At 45.4% G+C, this 15790-nt stretch overlaps 1 protein-coding gene across 1 annotated transcript in view; it reads left to right on the top strand.

Annotated features, from left to right (window-relative positions):
- LOC109886103 (bromodomain-containing protein 4) overlaps positions 1-13180 on the top strand; it is a 55769-nt gene extending 42589 nt beyond the window's left edge. The window contains 4 exon segments of the mRNA XM_031811465.1: positions 6205-6392; positions 7256-7416; positions 7419-7501; positions 10077-13180. Coding sequence (XP_031667325.1) covers positions 6205-6392; positions 7256-7416; positions 7419-7501; positions 10077-10145 — 501 coding nt within the window. The 3' untranslated portion in view covers positions 10146-13180.
- The last annotated feature ends 2610 nt before the right edge of the window (positions 13181-15790 follow it).

Here is a 15790-nt window from a genome sequence, read left to right as displayed (position 1 = left end):
ATACATATTGACAGTAGCATGGACTACATGGTAGATGAGAGGATACACATTGACAGTAGCATGGACTACATGGTAGATGGGAGGATACATATTGACAGTATCATGGACTACATGGTAGATGGGAGGATACATATTGACAGTATCATGGACTACATGGTGGATGGGAGGATACATATTGACAGTATCAGTTCAGTATCATGGACTACATGGTAGATGGGAGGATACATATTGACAGTAGCATGGACTACATGGTAGATGAGAGGATACACATTGACAGTATCATGGACTACATGGTAGATGGGAGGATACATATTGACAGTAGCATGGACTACATGGTAGATGGGAGGATACATATTGACAGTATCATGGACTACATGGTGGATGGGAGGATACATATTGACAGTATCAGTTCAGTATCATGGACTACATGGTAGATGAGAGGATACATATTGACAGTATCATGGACTACATGGTAGATGGGAGGATACATATTGACAGTATCATGGACTACATGGTAGATGTGAGGATACATATTGACAGTATCATGGACTACATGGTAGATGGGAGGATACATATTGACAGTATCATGGACTACATGGTAGATGGGAGGATACACATTGACAGTAGCATGGACTACATGGTAGATGGGAGGATACATATTGACAGTATCATGGACTACATGGTAGATGGGAGGATACATATTGACAGTATCATGGACTACATGGTAGATGGGAGGATACATATTGACAGTAGCATGGACTACATGGTAGATGGGAGGATACATATTGACAGTCAAGGACTACATGGTAATGGGAGGATACATATTGACAGTAGCATGGACTACATGGTAGATGGGAGGATGCATATTGACAGTATCATGGACTACATGGTAGATGGGAGGATACATATTGACAGTAGCATGGACTACATGGTAGATGGGAGGATACATATTGACAGTATCATGGACTACATGGTAGATGGGAGGATACATATTGACAGTATCCGTTCAGTATCATGGACTACATGGTAGATGGGAGGATACATATTGACAGTAGCATGGACTACATGGTAGATGGGAGGATACATATTGACAGTATCATGGACTACATGGTGGATGGGAGGATACATATTGACAGTATCAGTTCAGTATCATGGACTACATGGTAGATGGGAGGATACATATTGACAGTAGCATGGACTACATGGTAGATGGGAGGATACATATTGACAGTAGCATGGACTACATGGTAGATGGGAGGATACATATTGACAGTATCATGGACTACATGGTAGATGGGAGGATACACATTGACAGTATCATGGACTACATGGTAGATGGGAGGATACATATTGACAGTATCAGTTCAGTATCATGGACTACATGGTAGATGGGAGGATACATATTGACAGTATCATGGACTACATGGTAGATGGGAGGATACATATTGACAGTATCAGTTCAGTATCATGGACTACATGGTAGATGGGAGGATACATATTGACAGTATCAGTTCAGTAGCATGGACTACATGGTAGATGGGAGGATACATATTGACAGTATCATGGACTACATGGTAGATGGGAGGATACATATTGACAGTATCATGGACTACATGGTGGATGGGAGGATACATATTGACAGTATCATGGACTACGTGGTAGATGGGAGGATACATATTGACAGTATCATGGACTACATGGTAGATGGGAGGATACATATTGACAGTATCATGGACTACATGGTAGATGGGAGGATACATATTGACAGTAGCATGGACTACGTGGTAGATGGGAGGATACATATTGACAGTATCATGGACTACATGGTAGATGGGAGGATACATATTGACAGTATCATGGACTACATGGTAGATGGGAGGATGCATATTGACAGTATCATGGACTACATGGTAGATGGGAGGATACATATTGACAGTATCAGTTCAGTATCATGGACTACATGGTAAATGGGAGGATACATATTGACAGTATCAGTTCAGTAGCATGGACTACATGGTAGATGGGAGGATACATATTGACAGTATCATGGACTACATGGTAGATGGGAGGATACATATTGACAGTATCATGGACTACATGGTGGATGGGAGGATACATATTGACAGTATCATGGACTACTTGGTAGATGGGAGGATACATATTGACAGTATCATGGACTACGTGGTAGATGGGAGGATACATATTGACAGTAGCATGGACTACATGGTAGATGGGAGGATACATATTGACAGTATCATGGACTACATGGTGGATGGGAGGATACATATTGACAGTATCATGGACTACATGGTGGATGGGAGGATACATATTGACAGTATCATGGACTACATGGTGGATGGGAGGATACATATTGACAGTATCATGGACTACATGGTAGATGGGAGGATACATATTGACAGTATCATGGACTACATGGTAGATGGGAGGATACATATTGACAGTAGCATGGACTACATGGTAGATGGGAGGATACATATTGACAGTATCATGGACTACATGGTAGATGGGAGGATACATATTGACAGTATCATGGACTACATGGTAGATGGGAGGATACATATTGACAGTATCATGGACTACATGGTAGATGGGAGGATACATATTGACAGTATCATGGACTACATAGTAGATGGGAGGATACATATTGACAGTAGCATGGACTACATGGTAGATGGGAGGATACACATTGACAGTAGCATGGACTACATGGTAGATGGGAGGATACATATTGACAGTATCATGGACTACATGGTAGATGGGAGGATACATATTGACAGTATCATGGACTACATGGTAGATTGGAGGATACATATTGACAGTAGCATGGACTACATGGTAGATGGGAGGATACATATTGACAGTATCATGGACTACATGGTAATGGGAGGATACATATTGACAGTATCATGGACTACATGGTAGATGGGAGGATACATATTGACAGTAGCATGGACTACATGGTAGATGGGAGGATACATATTGACAGTATCAGTTCAGTAGCATGGACTACATGGTAGATGGGAGGATACTTATTGACAGTATAATGGACTACATGGTAGATGGGAGGATACATATTGACAGTATAATGGACTACATGGTAGATGGGAGGATACATATTGACAGTATCATGGACTACATGGTAGATGGGAGGATACATATTGACAGTAGCATGGACTACATGGTAGATGGGAGGATACATATTGACAGTATCATGGACTACATGGTAGATGGGAGGATACATATTGACAGTATCATGGACTACATGGTAGATGGGAGGATACATATTGACAGTATCGTGGACTACATGGTAGATGGGAGGATACATATTGACAGTATCATGGACTACATGGTAGATGGGAGGATACATATTGACAGTAGCATGGACTACATGGTAGATGGGAGGATACATATTGACAGTAGCATGGACTACATGGTAGATGGGAGGATACATATTGACAGTATCATGGACTACATGGTAGATGGGAGGATACATATTGACAGTATCATGGACTACATGGTAGATGGGAGGATACATATTGACAGTATCATGGACTACATGGTAGATGGGAGGATACATATTGACAGTATCATGGACTACATGGTAGATGGGAGGATACATATTGACAGTAGCATGGACTACATGGTAGATGGGAGGATACATATTGACAGTATCATGGACTACATGGTAGATGGGAGGATAAAGTGGATGGATTTAAATAGTAAAATATATAATCGTAGAGTAGTTGTTATTGCAGTGTGTGTGTGTGTGTGTGTGTGTGTGTAAGCCTGTGTTTCCCAACTCCAGTCCTCAACAACCCCCAACAGTACACATTTCTATTGTAACCCTGGACAAGCACCACACCTGATTTAACTTCTCATTTAATCACCAGGCCCTCAATGAGTTGAATCAGGTGAATTTGTCTGTGGCAACAACAACCATGTGTGCTGTTGGGGGTACTGGTGTAAGGAAACAGACGCTGCTTCAATCTTGACAATAGGCAATCTTTTACTCCCAATTAAAGTAGTAGAAGACCAGTACACACACAGCTCTCTCGATCAGCCCAGTCCTTCTAGAATGCTCCACAGATAAGACAGTCATCAAACCATTGTTGTCTTGGCGCCAATCACCATTGGAGCCTGGGACCCTGAGATGGGCCGTTTAAGCATCATTGTTCTGTAAATCGAGGTTACTGACCCAACTCCGGCAGTCTCCTGTGAATAATGTGTGCCCCATTCTGCGCTTTGAGTGGTTTGCTATTATTCTGTAAATGAAGACATATGGCCTAAACTGGTTTTGAGATGACCATTTGTGTGGTGGCTGTGAAATGGCTTCTCAAAGCCAGTTTAGGTCAACTTGAACATAATGTCCTGATTTTACAGAACAATAGCAAACGCCTCTCTCTTCGTCTCTCGTCTTACAGCGATCACTTTTCTTCTCTGTGGTGGTTTTACTCATCATCAGAAAAACGCTCCCTGCAGACCAGTAGATTCAACGTGCGAAGTCTGTAGACGGGAGTGTTTATGCGTCTGTACAGAACAACTAGCCAAAGCCTCATTAGATATCAGTCATCCACAGGAAGTCTGTAGACGGGAGTGTTTATGCGTCTGTACAGAACAACTAGCCAAAGCCTCATTAGATATCAGTCATCCACATGTAGCCTACATGCACACAGTAGGATTTGGGAACAAGGAAGTACAGCCATGCACCCCAATATGCACGTGCAACAAAATAGAACACAACATTGTGGCTGAAGTTGAGAATGACACAACATCATGCATATATCTACAGACCTGCATTACAATACTGAGAGCTTTGTCCTTTTATTAAAGGACATATTTGGGTGTTTTTGGTGCCTTTGTTCATGTTTATCAGAGCTCCCATATACTACACAACGAGGATGAGGAAGTGATCTGTTTCCTATTTGGGTGTTTTTGGTGCCTTTGTTCATGTTTATCAGAGCTCCCATATACTACACAACGAGGATGAGGAAGTGATCTGTTTCCTATTTGGGTGTTTTTGGTGCCTTTGTTTGTGGGTTTTTCAGGACCCCCCATATACTACACAACGAGGATGAGGAAGTGATCTGTTTCCTATTTGGGTCTTTTTAAAGTCTTTGTTCATGTTTATCAGAGCTCCCATACTACACAACGAGGATGAGGAAGTGATTTGCTCATGTTTCTCAAAAACATGATTTGCTGGTTGGTGTAAGTTTCTCAAAAGCACGTGGAATCACACAAAACGTGTCTGGGACCCTTCCTGTGAAATCCCACTTCCATAAATACAATACATTTAAATCAAATAAACTTTTCCTGTAAGGCGTTATTGTTATTAAAATGATGGAGGTGAAAAGTCTTTTAAAAAGTGGGTGTTAACGAAATGTCTGTCGCACGCGAAATGTCTGTCGCACGCGAAATGTCTGTCGCACTCTCTTCCCCCTCCCACTACACTCTCTTCCCCCTCCCACTACACTCTCTTCCCCCTCCCACTACACTCTCTTCCCCCTCCCACTTTCTCCCTCCCCTCCCACTATACTCTCTTCCCCCTCCCACTACACTCTCTTCCCCCTCCCACTACACTCTCTTCCCCCTCCCACTACACTCTCTTCCCCCTCCCACTACACTCTCTTCCCCCTCCCACTACACTCTCTTCCCCCTCCCACTACACTCTCTTCCCCCTCCCACTACACTCTCTTCCCCCTCCCACTACACCCCCTTTCCCTCCCACTTTCTCCCTCCCCTCCCACTACACTCTGCCCCCTCCCACTACACTCTCTTCCCCCTCCCACTACACTCTGCCCCCTCCCACTACACTCTCTTCCCCCTCCCACTACACTCTCTTCCCCCTCCCACTACACTCTCTTCCCCCTCCCACTTTCTCCCTCCCCTCCCACTACACTCTCTTCCCCCTCCCACTACACTCTCTTCCCCCTCCCACTACACTCTCTTCCCCCTCCCACTTTCTCCCTCCCCTCCCACTACACTCTCTTCCCCCTCCCACTACACTCTCTTCCCCTCCCACTACACTCTCTTCCCCCTCCCACTTTCTCCCTCCCCTCCCACTACACTTTCTCCCTCCCCTCCCACTTTCTCCCTCCCCTCCCACTACACTCTCTTCCCCCTCCCACTACACTCTCTCCCCCCTCCCACTACACTCTCTTCCCCCTCCCCCTTTGTCCCTCCCAGGATGTCAAGTTAAAGAACATGGGTTCCTGGGCCAGCTTGGCCCAGCGTTCGCAGTCCACCCCCACCTCCGCTGTCCGCTCCTCTAGCGACAGCTTCGAACAGTTCCGTCGCGCCGCCCGAGAGAAGGAGAGAGAGAAACAGCTTAAAGCACAGGCCGAGCAGGCCAGGAGAGAGCAGGAGAAACTACGGTAAGAGGGAGGGAGGGAGGGAAAGGGCAGAGAGATAGTGGAGGAGAGAGAGAGAACTGAAAGCACAGGCCGAGCAGGCCAGGAGAGAGCAGGAGAAACTACGGTAAGAGGGAGGGCGGGAGGGAAAGGGCAGAGAGATAGTGGAGGAGAGAGAGAGAACTGAACGCACAGGCCGAGCAGGAGAAACTACGGTAAAAGGGAGGGAGGGAGGGAAAGGGCAGAGATAGTGGAGGAGAGAGAGAGATCTGAAAGCACAGGCCGAGCAGGCCAGGAGAGAGCAGGAGAAACTACGGTAAAAGGGAGGGAGGGAGGGAAAGGGCAGAGATAGTGGAGGAGAGAGAGAGAACTGAAAGCACAGGCCGAGCAGGCCAGGAGAGAGCAGGAGAAACTACGGTAAGAGGGAGGGAGGGAGGGAAAGGGCAGAGAGATAGTGGAGGAGAGAGAGAGAACTGAAAGCACAGGCCGAGCAGGCCAGGAGAGAGCAGGAGGAACTACGGTAAGAAGGAGGGAGGGAAAGGGCAGAGATAGTGGAGGAGAGAGAGAGAACTGAAAGCACAGGCTGAGCAGGCCAGGAGAGAGCAGGAGAAACTACGGTAAGAGGGAGGGAGGGAGGGAGGGAAAGGGCAGAGAGATAGTGGAGGAGAGAGAGAGAACTGAAAGCACAGGCTGAGCAGGCCAGGAGAGAGCAGGAGAAACTACGGTAAGAGGGAGGGATGGAGGAGAGGGAGAAGACCTCTCAGCCGAGGTAGAAACTATGGTGAGAAAAAAGGGCAGGATGGATGGAGGGATAGAGGGAGAAGTAAGCTCATTCTTGCACCCCAGCTAAGCTCCTCCCCCTCTGACAGACTCTTTCTCTTTTCCAGTAGCCGTGACGACGAGGACTCTGTGGAACAGCAGGGGAGGGTGCGTGTCCAGGACTCTCGCCGTCGCCAGGAGCAACTTTCGCCTCAAGCCCCCACGCCCCCTGCCTCAACCCCTCCCGCCGTCTCCCCACAGGCCCCTCCCACTGAACAGGCCACACCCCACCCTCGGCCGCAGCACAGAACGCCATGGACCAGCAGAGGGAGCTGGCAAGACGCCGCGAGCAAGAGAGGAGGAGGAGAGAGGCGGTAATACTTTATATCAGTTATACTACTATAATACTAACATGATATACTAGTAGGAGAGGGGTGGTAATACTTTATATCAGTTATACTACTATAATACTAACATGATATACTAGTAGGAGAGGGGTGGTAATACTTTATATCAGTTATACTACTATAATACTAACATTATATACTAGTGTAGTAGGAGAGAGGTGGTAATACTTTATATCAGTTATACTACTATAATACTAACATGATATACTAGTAGGAGAGGGGTGGTAATACTTTATATCAGTTATACTACTATAATACTAACATGATATACTAGTGTAGTAGGAGAGAGGTGGTAATCATCATAAAGATACTAGTTAATATATGTATATTCTACAGTTATAGTGCGATAATACAGAGGAGAGGTAGTGTAGATGGGAAAGATTTACACTGCATCTAATTCCTTTCTCATCCCTTTCTCATCCCCCTCTCTCTCTCTCACCCCCCCCTCTCTCTCTCATCCCCCACTCTCTCACCCCCTCTCTCCCTTCCTCTCTCTCTCTCACCCCCCCCTCTCTCTAATCCCCCCCCCCTCTCTCTCATCCCCCACTCTCTCACCCCCCCTCTCTCTCTCACCCCCTCTCTCCTCTCTCTCCTCTCTCTCTCATCCTCCTCTCTCTCTCTCATCCCTCTCTCTCTCATCCCTCTCTCTCTCATCCCTCTCTCTCATCCCCCTCTCTCTCTCATCCCCCTCTCTCTCTCTCATCCCCCTCTCTCTCTCTCATCCCCCTCTCTCCTCTCATCCCCCTCTCCCCTCTCTCTCTCTCATCCCCCTCTCTCCTCTCATCCCCTCTCTCTCTCTCATCCCCCTCTCGCTCTCTCTCATCCCCCCCCTCTCTCTCTCTCTCATCCCCCTCTCTCTCTCTCATCCCTCTCTCTCTCATCCCCCCTCTCTCTCTCTCTCTCTCTCATCCCTCTCTCTCATCCCCCTCTCTCTCATCCCCCCTCCTCTCTCTCATCCCCCTCTCTCTCTCATCCCCCTCTCTCTCTCATCCCCCCCCTCTCTCTCTCATCCCCCCCCTCTCTCTCTCATCCCTCCCTCTCTCATCCCCTCTCTCTCATCCCCCTCTCTCTCATCCCTCTTCTCATCCCCCTCTCTCTCTCTCATCCCTCTCTCTCTCTCATCCCTCTCTCTCTCTCATCCCTCTCTCTCTCTCATCCCTCTCTCTCTCTCATCCCTCTCTCTCTCATCCCTCTCTCTCTCATCCCCCTCTCTCTCTCATCCCTCTCTCTCTCATCCCTCTCTCTCTCATCCCCCTCTCTCTCTCATCCCCCTCTCTCTCTCATCCCTCTCTTCTCTTCATCCCCCTCTCTCTCTCATCCCTCCTCTCTCATCCCCCTCTCTCTCTCATCCCTCTCTCTCTCTCTCTCATCTCTCTCTCTCTCTCATCCCTCTCTCTCTCTCTCATCCCTCTCTCTCTCTCTCATCCCTCTCTCTCTCTCATCTCTCTCTCATCCCTCTCTCTCTCTCATCCCTCTCTCTCTCATCCCTCTCTCTCTCTCATCCCTCTCTCTCTCGCATCCTCTCTCTCTCTCGCATCCCTCTCTCTCTCGCATCCCTCTCTCTCTCTCATCTCTCTCTCGCATCCCTCTCTCTCTCTCATCTCTCTCTCGCATCCCTCTCTCTCTCATCCCTCTCTCTCTCTCATCCCTCTCTCTCTCTCATCCCTCTCTCTTTCATCCCTCTCTCTCTCTCATCCCTCTCTCTCTCATCCCTCTCTCTCTCTCATCCCTCTCTCTCTCGCATCCCTCTCTCTCTCTCATCTCTCTCTCGCATCCCTCTCTCTCTCTCATCCCTCTCTCTCTCTCTCTCTCTCATCCCTCTCTCTCTCTCATCCCTCTCTCATCCCTCTCTCTCTCTCATCCCTCTCTCATCCCTCTCTCTCTCTCATCCCTCTCTCTCTCTCATCCCTCTCTCTCTCTCATCCCTCTCTCTCTCATCCCCCTCTCTCTCTCATCTCTCTCTCTCTCTCATCCCCCGTCACTCTCTCTCATCCCCCCTCTCTCTCTCATCCCCCTCTCTCTCTCATCCCCCCCTCTCTCTCTCTCATCCCTCTCTCATCCCTCTCTCTCATCCCTCTCTCTCTCATCCCTCTCTCTCTCATCCCCCTCTCTCTCTCTCATCTCTCTCTCATCCCTCTCTCTCTCTCATCCCTCTCATCCCTCTCTCTCTCTCATCCCTCTCTCTCTCATCCCTCTCTCTCTCATCCCTCTCTCTCTCATCCCTCTCTCTCTCATCCCTCTCTCTCTCTCATCCCTCTCTCTCTCTCATCCCTCTCTCTCTCTCTCTCTCTCTCTCTCATCCCTCTCTCTCTCTCATCCCTCTCTCTCTCTCTCTCTCTCTCATCCCTCTCTCTCTCTCATCCCTCTCTCATCTCTCTCTCTCTCTCATCTCTCTCTCATCCCTCTCTCTCTCATCCCCCTCTCTCTCTCTCATCCCCCCTCTCTCTCTCATCCCCCTATCTCTCTCTCATCCCCCCCTCTCTCTCATCCCCCTCTCTCTCTCTCATCCCCCTCTCTCTCTCTCATCCCCCTCTCTCTACAGATGGCGGACACCATTGACATCAACTTCCAGAGCGACCTGATGGCCATCTTTGAAGAGAACCTGTTCTGAGAGAGAGGATGAGAAAGGAGGAGAGGGAGACAAATGAACTCTACCTTATCCCACCGGGGATTTCACACACAACACCCCCCCCCCCCCTCTCTCTCTTTGATTAGAGACCTCAGACCAGGATGTGAGCTCCAGAGACTTGACGAAGACTGAGGCGAGGTACGGTAATAAGGTGGAGCCCCCCCAGCGGTGGGGACCGGGAGTACAACTTCCACTTTTTTGCAATTTCAGATGCGTTTTTTGTGTCTAACTGCCCGTTTATCGTTGATGATTGGTTGTTGCCGTGGGCAACTGTGAAACCGGATACCTATCGATAAACAGATATTTGAACTCCTCTTGTATTCTGAAAGGAAACCGAGGGAGGAGGGGAGGACTGAGAACTATTACCTGAAAATAAAGAAGAGGGGAAAAAGGGTTTAATGTAGAAAGAAGAAGATCACCTTGTGTTCTTCTGACGGGAGGGAGGGAGGGGCGGGGGCGAACAGACTTCTTTCTCTCTGATTCATTTCTCTCTTAATCTAGTATTTTTCTCACCCTGTTTTCTGATGTTGAGTTTTAAGCGGGGTGGGTGGGGTTAGGGAGGAGGTTTGGGAGGGAGAAGTGAGCGGGCTGTGTGTGTTATCATGTTTGCGTCCCAAAAGGGCACCCTATTCCCTTCATATAGTGCACTACTTGTGTCCAGGGCCCATGGGGATCTGATCAAAGGTGGTGCACTATATAGGGAGTAGAGTAGCCATTTGGGACGTATCCCCTGAGATGGGTTCAGTTTCTCTCTGGACAGCGGGATGAACACCGGGGTCACACCCCAACACTATAAAGAGGCACCCTTCCTTCCTTCCTTCTCACTCTCCTTGTTCTTTGTGACATCACTGACTTGACACAAGTTGAAAGTGTAAAAGCTTGAACTCCATTTTTTTCAGTCATGTCTGATTCATTGATTATTTCAAGAAAGGAGGGAGGGAAAGGAGGGAAAGCAGGAAGGATGAGTGAAGAAAGGACGGAAGAGAGGAAGGGAGGGAGGGGTACATTTTAAATGTTGGCCTTACAGCTCTGACCTGTAAATGAACACACGCCACAGATTATACATATACATATAAATAGATGCATAAATATATATTATATACGATGAGAAGTCCCTAGAAATAATTGGATGTTGTTGGGAGGGAGAATTACTTATCTGCCTTGTGCTCAATTCCCTTTTGTTTTTTTTAGAGAAGTGACTGTAAGAAAAACAACTTTTTTATGATGCTATAGAAAATAGTTTGTCTTGTTCATAACCTCCTTTCTCTCATCCTGTTTTTCTCTTGTGTCAAGTTCAGATATTCAAGAGTTTCAAAGGCCTCTGTTTTTATTTAAATATCAAATCATTTCTGGGTAACAATGAGGTACGTCACTGTGATTTGTTTTCAGTTGAAATGGCCCAAAATAAACCAAAAATAGATTCTTAGCAAAGAGCAATTTCTCAAGCAAGAATTTTGCTAGGACTGCCTGGGAGTGGTCTGAGTGGGGAGGGGAAACTGAAAACGAGCTGTTATTGGCAGAGAGATTTGGAACTCTTTCTTATTGGTCGATCAACTAATTTAACGCATGGTGATGTCACCAGGCAGGCCAAAACTCCACCCCACCAAAACAGGCTGATTTTCTTTTCAAACAGCTCCTACACTAAAAGGGTATTATCATCATTTTCACAATTTAACAGTATTATTCCAGCCTTATAGTGTGGAAATAGATATATAAACACAGGAAAATCACTCTTTTGACGGCACTGGCCTGTAGCTACTTAACTTTGTTCTACTGTTCTACATCCACCTGTAGCTACATCCACCTGCTACTACACTTCCTTCTGTTCTGTAGCTACATCCACCTGCTACTACACTTCCTTCTGTTCTGTAGCTACATCCACCTGCTACTAGACTTCCTTCTGTTCTGTAGCTACATCCACCTGCTACTACACTTCCTTCTGTTCTGTAGCTACATCCACCTGCTACTACACTTCCTTCTGTTCTGTAGCTACATCCACCTGCTACTACACTTCCTTCTGTTCTGTAGCTACATCCACCTGCTACTAGACTTCCTTCTGTTCTGTAGCTACATCCACCTGCTACTACACTTCCTTCTGTTCTGTAGCTACATCCACCTGCTACTACACTTCCTTCTGTTCTGTAGCTACATCCACCTGCTACTAGACTTCCTTCTGTTCTGTAGCTACATCCACCTGCTACTACACTTCCTTCTGTTCTGTAGCTACATCCACCTGCTACTACACTTCCTTCTGTTCTGTAGCTACATCCACCTGCTACTACACTTCCTTCTGTTCTGTAGCTATATCCACCTGCTACTATACTTCCTTCTGTTCTGTAGCTACATCCACCTGCTACTACACTTCCTTCTGTTCTGTAGCTACATCCACCTGCTACTACACTTCCTTCTGTTCTGTAGCTATATCCACCTGCTACTACACTTCCTTCTGTTCTGTAGCTACATCCACCTGCTACTACACTTCCTTCTGTTCTGTAGCTACATCCACCTGCTACTACACTTCCTTTCTTTAATTCTTTAGCTTCTTACTCATGTTCTTTTGTATATTCATGTCCATCTGTTAATCTCTCTGTCCTGTCATCATCATCTTCCTCTACCATCCGTATCATAGCTTTTATTTACTTTTTATTCCCTTCCTGGTTTTTTTTTTGGTTACATTTTTCTGCTCTGTTTTTAGTTTCCGTGGTAACAGTCGGGGTTGTTGTCATGTGCCATAGCTCTAAGTGTTCTGGGTGCGTGGCCTGCGGTGTTGTCATGTCCAGATATACATCAAACCCCTGTATTCTTTTTGGGATGTTTTTTTTATTTAATTTAGCCTTTCTTTTCATATTTGACGGTTTGTTTTGTTTCTTGTTATTGTCATTGTTTTTGTTTTGAATCACCGGTTGGTTTGTTGATGACTGAGGTGTTAAGGTCGATGGATACATTCTGTTCTGATTATGGAGTAAAACATCTTCTTTCTTTTTTAAAGAAAAGTATTAAAATGCTATAAAATATGACACGGTGGTTTGTGTTTAGTTGGCTGGAGTCACGGAGTGGGACATGCCTGTGGGTCGACACAAAGAATTGCCTTGTTACCATCTTTCCTCCATACTACGCATTCCCATTGGAGGAGAAGGTCTGAGGGGAGGTGATCTTGGACCTTCTCCTTCAATAGAGTTGACAAGGAGGTGAGGACATAGGTATGTGAGGAATCGAGGAAATGTGACTTGAGAGAGAGCCCTATAATGAGGTTCAGTATAATAGGTATTTACCCTGCAGTTCTGGTGGTACCCAGCAGAGGCTGTGTGTTTTGTTAAGAGGTCAAAGCAAAGGTTATTTTGTCTATTCCCTTCATAGTGCACTACTTCAGTCCAGGGCCCATAGGGATCTGGTTAAAGCTAGTGCTCTATATAGGGAGTAGGTTGCCATTTGGGACGTATTCCAAATGGAAATGTGACTGAAGAGGTAGGAAACAACACCGCCACTTCACTGACTTTAACACTGGGGTCCTACAAGCTCAGCCCCCCTCCTGTTCTCCCTGTTCACCCATGACTGCGTGGCCAAGCACGCCTTCAACTCAATCATCAGGTTTGCAGACGACACAACAGTGGTGGGCCTGATTACCAACGATGATGAGACGGTCTGCAGCGAGGAGGTGAGAGCCTGATTACCAACGATGATGAGACGGTCTGCAGCGAGGAGGTGAGAGCCTGATTACCAACGATGATGAGACGGTCTGCAGCGAGGAGGTGAGGGCCTGATTACCAACGATGATGAGACGGTCTGCAGCGAGGAGGTGAGGGCCTGATTACCAACGATGATGAGACGGTCTGCAGCGAGGAGGTGAGGGCCTGATTACCAACGATGATGAGACAGTCTGCAGCGAGGAGGTGAGGGCCTGATTACCAACAATGACGAGACGGTCTGCAGCGAGGAGGTGAGAGCCTGATTACCAACGATGATGAGACGGTCTGCAGCGAGGAGGTGAGGGCCTGATTACCAACGATGACGAGACGGTCTGCAGGGAGGAGGTGAGGGGTGTGTGCGGCCAGGAAAAGCATCTCTCACTCAACGGCAACAAAACAAAGGAGCTGATTGTGGACTTCAGGAAACAGCAGAGAGAGCCACGCCCCCTATCCACATCGACGGGACCACAGTGGAGAAGGTGAAAAGCTTTAAGTTCCTCTGAGTACACATCACTGACAAACTGAAATGGTCCACCCACACAGACAGTGTGGTGAAGAAGGCGCAACAGTGCCTCTTGAACCTCAGGAGGCTGATGGAATTTATCTCGGGCCCCTAAGACCCTCACAAACATTTTCCAATGCACAATTGAGAGCATCCTGTCGGGCTGTATCACCGCCTGGTACGGCAACCGCACCGCCCACAATCGCAGGGCTCTCCACAGGGTGGTGCGGTCTGCCCAACTCATTACCGGGGGCAAACTGCCTGCCCTCCAGGACACCTACTGCACCCGATGTCACAGAAAGGCCAAAAAGATAATCACCCCGCTATCATCCAGAAGGTGAGGTCAGTACAGGTGCATCAAAGCTGGGACCAAGAGACTGAAAAACAGCTTTTATCTCAAAGCCATCAGACTGTTAAATAGCCGTCACTAACACAGAGAGGCTGCTGCACTATATACACAGTATATAAACATAGTATATACATAGTATATACACAGTATATATATATACATATACATAGTATATACACAGTACATAAACATAGTATATACACATTATATATATACATATACATAGTATATACACAGTACATAAACATAGTATATACATAGTATATAAACATAGTATATACATAGTATATAAACATAGTATATACACAGTATATAAACATAGTATATACACAGTATATAAACATAGTATATACATATACATAGTATATAAACATAGTATATACATAGTATATATATACATATACACAGTATATAAACATAGTATATACATAGTATATACACAGTATATAAACATAGTATATACATAGTATATAAACATAGTATATACATAGTATATATATACATATACACAGTATATAAACATAGTATATACATAGTATATACACAGTATATAAACATAGTATATACATAGTATATAAACATAGTATATACATAGTATATATATACATATACATAGTATATAAACATAGTATATACATAGTATATATATACATATACATAGTATATACACAGTATATAAACATAGTATATACATAGTATATATATACATATACACAGTATATAAACATAGTATATACATAGTATATAAACATAGTATATACATAGTATATAAACATAGTATATACATAGTATATAAACATAGTATATACATAGTATATATATACATATACACAGTATATAAACATAGTATATACATAGTATATATATACATATACACAGTATATAAACATAGTATATACATAGTATATATATACATAGTATATAAACATAGTATATACATAGTATATATATACATATACACAGTATATAAACATAGTATATACATAGTATATATATACATATACATAGTATATACACAGTATATAAAGAAAAGAACTAGGTAAGTCAGTTAAGAACAAATTCTTATTTACAATGACGGCCTACCTCGGCC

This window comes from Oncorhynchus kisutch, unplaced genomic scaffold, assembly GCF_002021735.2.
Source record: "Oncorhynchus kisutch isolate 150728-3 unplaced genomic scaffold, Okis_V2 Okis01b-Okis20b_hom, whole genome shotgun sequence".
In the NCBI taxonomy this organism is placed as follows: Eukaryota; Metazoa; Chordata; class Actinopteri; order Salmoniformes; family Salmonidae; genus Oncorhynchus; species Oncorhynchus kisutch.
The sequence above is the reverse complement of the archived record's forward strand: the minus strand, read 5'-3'. Positions and strand labels throughout refer to the sequence as shown.